General features: G+C 39.6%; 2 protein-coding genes across 2 annotated transcripts; both read left to right on the forward strand.

Moving 5' to 3' along the window:
* The first annotated feature begins 2,372 nt into the window (after positions 1-2,372).
* Positions 2,373-3,826, forward strand: LOC110114421 (probable transcription factor At3g04930). The gene has a single exon (XM_020847294.2). The coding sequence runs from the start codon at positions 2,470-2,472 to the stop codon at positions 3,625-3,627; it is 1,158 nt and encodes a 385-aa protein (XP_020702953.2). The 5' UTR covers positions 2,373-2,469; the 3' UTR covers positions 3,628-3,826.
* A 5,500-nt stretch (positions 3,827-9,326) lies between these two features.
* On the forward strand, positions 9,327-9,805 carry LOC110114435 (uncharacterized mitochondrial protein AtMg00810-like). Its single transcript, XM_020847316.1, has 2 exons — positions 9,327-9,426; positions 9,519-9,805. Exons 1-2 carry the CDS (start codon positions 9,327-9,329, stop codon positions 9,803-9,805), a joined length of 387 nt encoding a protein of 128 aa, XP_020702975.1.
* Positions 9,806-9,999: the final 194 nt, after the last annotated feature.

The following is a 9,999-nucleotide window of genomic DNA, read 5'->3' on the forward strand; positions in this document are numbered from 1 at the left end:
ATGCATCTTATTGAGGCATTTTTCTTATTACTATATGGATTTATTTTTACTATACGAATTTACTGTTATTAGATTATTGTACTACTACTACCACTATTTTACTGATATTGATACAGGCATCGATAATGTTACTAGTTTATCATTACACTATTATTGATTCACTGATACAAAAAACATGATATTTACATTGCGCACATGATATACTAGATATACTAAACATGTAATTTTATTATCATTTTATACATTCTTGCATTTATATGATTTTTTTTCTATTTTCTTGAAATAACATTAGTTTATTGGGCTACTGAGTTGCATATTTCATTATTTCTTTATTATGTCATTTTATTGGTTTCTCTATCGTCCACTTTGAATGCTTATGATTTCCACTGTTGTCTTACGATTACTACATGTAAGCTTTACTATTTTTGCACTGATTCATGGTTATGTGATTGCTACTAGTATGATTTAACTGTTGATAGGCATATCGCTTCTTTATCATGCATTGAATTTAGTATGTTATAGGATTTTGTTACTTGCTTGGCTCTTGAACTCATTACATGTGGTTAAAGGATTTCAGGTCATGGCAAGAGAGCATGAGTGTGATATTGACGAAGATCCTTCAGGTTCAGGATCTTTTTTTTTTTTAGCTATTCTTTTTTCAAGTGGTTGTGATATTATTCTATAGATCTTGAGTAGCGTACATGATTTTTGGGGAAATGAATACATATGTATATTTTGATGCTTTGATCAATAGAATTTGTTTCTGCTGATATATGATTTTATTATTGATAAAAGAGAAACCGATAGCTCTTATGTTGATTTTAAAAGATAAAAAGAATAATTCTTCCAAATATAATATTGGGATATTACAATAGTTTAGGCAAAAATGAAGACAAGGTCAAGGTGACCTAGTTTAGACATATTTGACTAGCTTTAGATTATTAAATTGGTGGAGGGTCTTTATGTGTTTTGAGGAATTAAAAATGCTATGGAATGTTAGGATGATGTGCAAAGATCACAATAGAATAGATGGTAGATATCCAAGAAATTTTAGAGTTGATAGGTGGGCCAAAAGAGGTTTGAGAGAACCCTACCTTTGGCCACCAGCTCCAAAGAGGTTTAAGAATTTTTAATAGTTGTTACTTGTTGGAAAGTGCTTGGGAATAATTCTAGGAATATGTTAGTAGAATATGCTATGAAAGATTAATATATAGATTAGTAAGTATAAGAAAGATACATAGGTTTTTCACAAAGAAGAATCCAAAAGGGGTATGTTAGCCACCAAGCTCTCAACCCTAGAGATTTCACTCACCAATTTTTAACAAGAATATCTTTTTTTTTTTTTCTCATTCATTCCAACAATAATTAAGTTACAACATCATATTGTATATTAAAAAAAGGAAAAATTAAATTTATGGAACAAAATAAGGAAGTTCTGAGCTCCAAACCTTTTTTTTAGTTTTAATCATGCTTGATGATGATATATCTTAGGTTTTTACCGCATATTGTGTACTTGATTTTGATCTCATAGTAGAGCTAGGTAGGGCCATCAAAATTAGTTTGATTTTTAACATCAAATCCCTTATAATAAAACTTCACTATTAGCTCCTTAAAATTAAACAAACACATGGATTTTTAATTTATGCAGATTATGTTACATTAGTAAGTTGTTGTAGTTTATGCTTGACCCTTATCTATGAAACACTAAAAGATTGAAGCTCTTTTAACACTTGCTTGCTATATAAATTTTTTGATAGAACTAGCATAAAAATATAATTAAAAAAATATATATAGTTAAATATTTTTTAAGCACTAGATGGTTTATTTAACCATGATAAGCACTAATTAAATAATTAACTAATAACTTATTAAGATTAATTACATGCAAACATGTAATTGCTTGAAATGAAATCAATTAAATATTTTATAAAAACTAATTAATTGATTTAATTAAATATTTACAAACACAAATTAATTTATTTACCTATATGAAATTTTTTTACTTAGAGCTTAAGTAATCTTAAATATAGTTAATTTTTTATAAAAAAAAAGATAGCTAAATATTAACATAATTTATTATATAATTAGAGAGGAAATAAAACTTGTTGATCAAAAATCTATAATCTATTTGGATTAATAATTAAGTAACTATTTCACATCTAATTATCCTAATTAAACTAAAAAATATATAAGATTGTTAATTTAATATTTTCTTTTTAAGTACTAATTTTAAAAAATATAAAAAAAATTAAATTGAATTATAATATAATCTTATTATGATTTGAACTATTTAATTTATTGAACCATTCTCAATGTTGACCACCCCAACCTGTATTGACTCCGCCCAGCCTTATCTCCTGATCTCGGTCACGCTCTCTGTCGATCGAACCCCACCCCGTCTTACCGAATACAGCCTCCGTCTGGAATCCAGATCTCTTGCCCTGCGCTCGCAGGTCCGCGCCCATCGCCATGGCCACCCTAACCCCTCTCAACATCAAGTCCGCCGCGCGCAAACTCCCCATCAAGCGCAAGAATCCCTCACAGCCCCAAGCTCAACCTGCATCCAACTCCCATTCTGTTTCCATCTCGACCCCCAATCCTAACCCTAACGCTAACCCTAATCCCATCCCGCTTTCTTCTTATCCCCCCACTCTCCCTTCCTCTCACAACAACACATACGAAGACGACGATCCCGACGCCGAGTATGACGACGAGGAGCCCGAGGACGAGGGCGGTGACTCAAAGCAGCCGCCTTTCAAGTTTCACCGGATCTGGCCAGAATCTGACGAGATCCGCTTCTTGCAGGGTCTTCTCGGCTGCTGGTCTCAGGGCTTGGTCTTCCCCAGGGATCTCAACATCTTTTACGACCGTTTTTCTGAGTCTATGTCGCAGCCCTACACCCGCTCACAGCTATCCGAGAAGCTGAGACGCCTGAGGAAGAAGTACAGGACTATGGCCGGCCGCATCGTGCGTGGGCAGGATCCGTCCCGACTCTCCCAGCACGATCGAGATCTGTTACATCTTTCTACCCGTCTTTGGGACCCTTCCAATGCTTCCACGTCCCCATTCTCAGCACCCGACGCCGTCGCAGCGGGAAGCGCCGGCAATAAGCGCCGCCGGCCTAACCCTAGGGCCCCAGCTAGCAGGACCAGAAACTCTTCTTCACCTCCTCAGGTTATTGTTGCTTTGGAGAGCTCTCCTTTCCTACCTTCAAATCCGCCCCTAGCCCTTCCTTCTTCTTCATCTCCTATTAAAGACAACAGAGAATGCGTGGATACTCCTGCTCCCATTGGGAACAAGGGATCCATAGATGGTACTGATTTTGCGGCATCTCCAGAGGAAATCGCCAAGGAGGAGCTGCCTGCTCATCCAGGAACTACCTCTGTTGAGGCGAAGCAGACGGGAGCCAAGCATTTTGCCATCAAGTCGGTATTGGATGTGCTCGATGGGGCCTTAAATGAGGTGCGTTCTACGCTTTCTGTCCAAAGGATTATTTCATCTGATGGTACTTTGGAACAAGGGTCAGAGATGAAAACCCTGTTGAAAAGATGGCAAGAACATCGGCTTGCAGAGCTGGATTTGTTAGCCCAGAGGTGGAGGTTGACTATTGAACAAAAAGCAAAGTAGATCTGATATTGTTAAATTTAGGTCCTTTGCTCCTGAGTTTAACTAAACCTGCATCTGATTTTGGCTTTTTATTCATATACCTCTACTTCCTGTTATGTATATTTTTTACTGTGTTTTTAGTACCAGATCTACTGACTCTTATATGAACTCTCGTGATAGTTTGAATTCTGCAGTAAATTATGTTGTTGTGCATCAATCCTGACTTATGTTATGTGTTGCTTAAGTTCATGTTACTATATGTTTTCTTTTACTGACTGCTGATGCCCACCTTTGCATTTCAGTTGGGACATTTTTAACTGCGTTTCATCTATTGAAATTTTTTTATAAAAGTAGCCAATATGTATGTATTTTGATGGCCTTTTCTATTAAGAACTCAACAAAGTAGTCCACTTTGCAGTCATCGCAATCTTACATTACAAGAAGCTTTGATAGGAATTATAAAAATAAAAGAGCTTTATCAATCTTGGAACTGGATGGATTATTTTGTGCGGATGCCGAACGCCATCCAGAGTCCAATGAAAATGTGCCATGTCACCCCCTATCACCCCCTACTCGGTACCGCGGCTCGGTACTGTTCGTTACCGAGCTCGGTACTGGATGACGTGGTTGCACCTGATTCGCCTCTGGACGGTAAGCTGTGTTCGGTGTCCGCACAGAATAATCTCTCCTTGGAACTTGGCTTAGTTTTGGTTCTTCGACAAGTTGAATTGTTGAACCCAAGAATATCTCAATTCTTTGCATTTTTAATCTAAGCATGTCAATCATAAATATCAATACATAGCCTTTATGATTTTTATTCATACATCCGACCTCTTAGGTCTCTGAGATAAAAAAGGTAAATCATTTTCTTAAACCATACGATATGAAACCCTAATGTCAAATTTTTATAAGGATTTAGCGCCAGTTGATGATGCTTATGTTGATTTATCAGCAGCATTGCGTCTAACTATTTTTGTTCAGAGATGGCAAAACTTGGCTTGGTTGCACATTTAGCGCGTGAAAAAGTCTATTTTATTTGTGTGATATCGAGCAGTCCCATAACACAATTGTACATGTAGCTGCAGAAGTACATGATATTGTTTTGCAAAAAAAGCATGAACTTATTAGTGTGTTTAAGGCTTTGTTTGGGACGGCTTTCTTACTTCTTCTTAAAGCTGTTTTCTAGTATAAAAAATTAAATTTTATACTAAATAATTGCTTTAAGAAGCAATAAAAAAGCCGTACCAAACGAAGTCTAATTCTCAGTGAACTTAAGGTTTTGTTTGGGTTTGGCAATATATTAGGCATGGTGTGACATCAGGGAGGTTTTTACCTAATTTTGGTGGTTTTTCTTGCCTTACACACAGATTTGTGTCACTGTTTATTTCCTGTAGTTGTTGATTCCGCTCTTATAAGAATTCAAAAGACATTCACAAAATCCTCTTCTTTTCCTAAATTCTTTCCAGTTTAAAGTAGTGGTGTTCAAAAGTGCCGTATTGTACGCATCCAGGTTCAGACATGGAACATTGCTGATCAGGTAATTTGGTAAAAGATGTTACATAAAGCATAGTGCTTGAAATTTGTGATGAAATAATGTCTTTAGATTTCATTTGGGACGGTTTTTTTATTGCTTCTTTAAACAGTTTTCTAGTATAAAAATTTTAATTTTTAAACTAAAAAGCTGTTTTAAAAAGCAACAAAAAAGCCATCCCAAACGAAGCCTTAGTCATGCAATGTTTGATGTGATGGTGGAGAAGTAGATATACTATAAACAATATTGGAGTCCTTATAAATATGTGAATATAATTTATCAGAACCTTGTTGATTACTGGAACAAATTGAGCTGATAGTAAATTAGTTTGAGGATCAGCTGAGTTTGTTTTATGAAAACCTGAAACACACAGCTCACCTCGGCTTGTTGGTTGAGAGCTTATGCTTCCAACTAAGAGGTCTTGGATTCGAGTCTTTGTATATGCGTTGTGTTGTGTGTGTGAGTTTGCCTTAAATGGCCTAAATGTCCAAAAAAAAAAAAAAACCTGAAACCTTTTGTCAGAACATCTTTCCATTGAAGTGCAAAGCGCTTCAAAAGTAATCTTGCTGTATTTATTACTCAGAGGTCTTGTTCTAGACGTTGTAATAGGATAATTTTGATACTGCTACTGCTGTTAATGCTGCTTTTGGCAATTAAATTATCTTGAGAAGTATTTTGTAAACAGAATACTGAAAACCTTAGCCCTGATAACATTTTTATAGGGTTCTTGTAGAATATAATGGAAAATTGGAGATAGTTAGGGAGCTATTTTTTTTAGGAGATCATAAGGGAGTTGGGGAGCTCATTTGAAGTGGTTAAGGTTAGTTGAGGCTCAGCTAAGCTGCGACAACCGCGTGGCCATAGGGTTTAAATTTGGTTAGTCTGAGTCTTAAAGTTTAACTTTAGTTCACTTAGTTGGATTTAGGTTTTATTTGGGATGATTTTCTTATTGTTTTTTAAATAGTATTCTTGAAGAAAGGTAATGAAATTTTAAGTTTTTTTTTTATTTTATAAAAAAATGGATGTGATTGTAAGCATAGCAGTAAAGACATATCCCACATCAGCTAAATGTAATTGATACAGTTCAAAGCTTATAAATACATATGTAATTAGATTCTAATAATATAATATAATTTCATTCTCTTCCTTTACTCTGTGTCCCTGTTCCTCTTCGTAACTCTCCTCCCCTCTCCGCTCACTCTAACATGGTATCAAGAAGCTAGATGGGGGATCAAGAATCAGCATCGTCTCTTCCCCCCGCATCCACCATGGCAACCACCACCGCCACCGCCGAGCTCGTCCTTCCGCCAACGCTCAAATTCATCATTTCCAATATCAAGAACCTGCTTCCTTACACTCTAACTTCCTACAATTATGCGTTGTGGAGGTCGCAAATCTTTCAGCATATCTCGGCCAACGGGTATGCCGCTCACCTTACCGGCACCACAACCCCACCGCCAGATCACAATTCAGTCGAGTACGCCCAATGGCGCCTCATTGACAGCAACCTTGTCTCGGCATTATTCTCGACGATATCGCCTGCAATTCTTCCGTATGTCATCACATACTCAACAGCTCATGAAGTATGGATTGCACTGGAAAAACGACTTCAATCGTCGAGCCGATCGCGCATCATCCAACTTAAGAACGAATTGCATAACGTTCAAATGAACACCTCCACGATGCAGCAATACCTCGGCCACATCAAGAACATAGTTGACACTATCGCAGCATCTGGCAGCTCAGTCGATCCGGAAGACATTAACCTTCACACCTTAAACGGTCTACCGGCCTACTACAACTCCATCAAGACATACATTCGGTCATCCCCTCTCCCGGCTGATCTTGACGCTCTTTACTCGCTCCTATGCAGTGAAGAAATTCACGTCAACCAAGAATCCAAGAAAGATCAGAATTCTGCTACCGCGGCCTTCTACGCTGCTCATTCTAACCAAAATCGCTCTAAGAACATGAAACAGAACTTTAAGCCCCGACCAAACTCTAACAGAAACTCCTCAGGATCCGATCAATCCACCGCTCAGCAGAATTCCTCTGGCTCTCGACCAATCTGCCAAATCTGTACCAAGATCGGCCACTCCGCTTTCAACTGCTGGCACAGAACTAATCTCAATTACACCCCGACGAATTCCTCTGCTCCGCGCCCTTCTTGCTCAACCGACTCAGGACTCTACACAAACCTGGGTACTGGACTCGGGCGCCACGTCTCATATGACTGCCGATAGCACCTCAATTCAAAACCCCTCGATCTATCACGGGCAAGAATCGGTCTCGACAGCCAGCGGCTCCACTATTCCGATCCAACATTTCGGTCAAGGTTTGCTTCCTCTACCAAACACACCTCGTAAGCTTCGTCTCTGCCATCTTCTCCATGTCCCTGCCTTAACTCATAACTTACTTTCCGTATCTAAGCTAACTCGAGACAATTCGGTCTCGATCACCTTTGACTCTAACGGCTTTGAAATTAAGGATGTTCAGGATCAACAGCTCCTTCGTGGTCACCTGCATAACGGCATTTATCAACTTCAGGTAGAACCGGACCCTGGACAGCAAGCCTTCCACACGAGGTTCACATCACCGGCGATATGGCATGCTCGCCTCGGGCATCCGAATAACAAGATCCTTAATAGCATCGGATCTAGCAATACCGGCATTCCTCACATTTCTTCAGATTTTAATTGTCAATCGTGTAGTATGGCGAAAAGCCACAAACTAAAATTTTCTAAAAGCAAATCTGTAACTTCACATTCGTTTGAGCTCATTCACTCGGATGTTTGGGGACCTATGTCTTCTTCTGCTTCTAATGTGTTTCGGTTTTATGTTATCTTCATCGACGATTTTACTCGCTTTAGTTGGATTTATTTCTTGCATAACAAGAGTGACACTTTTAACTATTTTAAAAACTTTATAGCTATGATACAAAATCAGTTTTCAGTTACTCCTAAGGTTTTTCGTTCTGACGATGGAGGCGAATTCACAAGCAAAGAATTTACCGCATTCCTTACACAATTCGGCATTCTCCACCAGCTAAGCTGCCCTCACACACCGGAACAAAACGGCTTAGCCGAACGCAAGCACCGCCACTTACTGGATCTCACCCGCACATTACTTCACGCAGCCGGTCTCCCGAACAATTTCTGGACTGATGCCGTCTCAACGGCTAACTACTTAATCAATCGCCTTCCTTCCAAGGCACTTAACTTTCAGTCCCCGTATCACAAACTTTACACCAACCCGCCAGATTACGACCACCTAAGAACTTTCGGGTGCCTTTGCTACCCCTGGCTCCAACCCTACACTACAAACAAACTGGAACCACGATCTCAATCGTGCGTGTTTCTTGGATACTCCCCTCAGCACAAAGGCTACAAGTGTCTAAATCTATCCAATAATAAAATACATATATCAAGACATGTAGTCTTTCATGAGTCTGTTTTTCCCCTCAGGATTTCTGCGGCCGCGGACACTGGACAAATACAACAATCTAACAATACAATTCCTCCTCTGCTTCTCGTTCCGTCTTCTACTTTACAACATCACAATCAGTACCCCAACAACAACTCTCCCGCCATCAGTATACCACAGCCGCAACCTACAGAACTTAATTCTCAACCGCAGTCATCCAGGACTTCCACCAGACCAGCACTTACCTCCGATCCGACTCCAACATCACATCCTATGCAAACACGCTCAAAATCTGGTATTACCAAACCCAAGAAATTTATTTCTCTCATCACTCATCCAGGTCCAACCGAAACACCAGTAACACTTAAACAAGCCCTTCAATACCCACATTGGAGAGAGGCCATGACCAAGGAATATCAAGCCCTTCTGCAACAGAGAACTTGGTCACTAGTGCCAGCTCATCCGAACAAGCAAATCATTGGAAGCAAGTGGACCTATAAGATCAAGTTTCTACCAAACGACCAAGTCGACCGTTACAAAGCACGCCTAGTGGCTCTCGGGTGTGCACAAAAGTTCGGCGAACACTACACGGAAACATTTAGCCCTGTCGCCAAGATGGTTTCCATTCGCCTTCTTCTAATGCTTGCCGTCAACCGCAATTGGGATGTTCTCCAACTCGACGTATCCAATGTGTTTCTTCACGGAGAAATCTCTGAATAAATCTATATCAAACAACCTCCCGGCTACGAAGATCCAACTCAACCCAATGCCGTTTGCAAGCTTCACAAGTTGCTTTACGGTCTCAAACAGGCGCTCCGACAATGGTTTCACAAGCTTACATCCTTCCTTCAACATCGCGGTTTCGGGTTCAGTCGTTCCGATCCATCTCTTTTAATTTACAATAAAAATAACGTTCAAATCTATTTTCTAATTTACGTTGATGATATCCTTGTAACAGGGAATGATCCAACTCAAACTCACAAACTGCTTCAGGATCTCAAATCTCACTTTGCCATCAAGCAGTTCGACCACGTCTCCTTATTCCTAGGGATACAGATCAACCGCACCACCGCTGGGTTCTTTCTCACTCAGGGGCACTACGCATTCAAACTACTTCAAGAGGCAGGCATTGCAAACTGCAAAGCCGCACCTACTCCCATAACACCGGCTTCCAAGCACGCGGCAACCAACAGCAAACCATTTCCCGACGCCTATCTCTACCGACGTCTGGCTGGCTCCCTATAATACTTATCTATCACACGCCCAGATATCGCCTTCGCCACTAATCAAGTGTGCCAGCATATGCAGTCTCCGACAGACCATGACTTCCAGAATCTCAAACGCATCCTACGTTACATAAAAGGGACTCTCAATCACAGGCTTCCGATCATTCCCGGCGATACCTCTCTTCACACATTTAAAGACGCAGGCTGGGCCTC

This window comes from Dendrobium catenatum, unplaced genomic scaffold, assembly GCF_001605985.2.
Source record: "Dendrobium catenatum unplaced genomic scaffold, ASM160598v2 original_scaffold_219412, whole genome shotgun sequence".
Lineage (NCBI taxonomy): Eukaryota > Viridiplantae > Streptophyta > Magnoliopsida > Asparagales > Orchidaceae > Dendrobium > Dendrobium catenatum.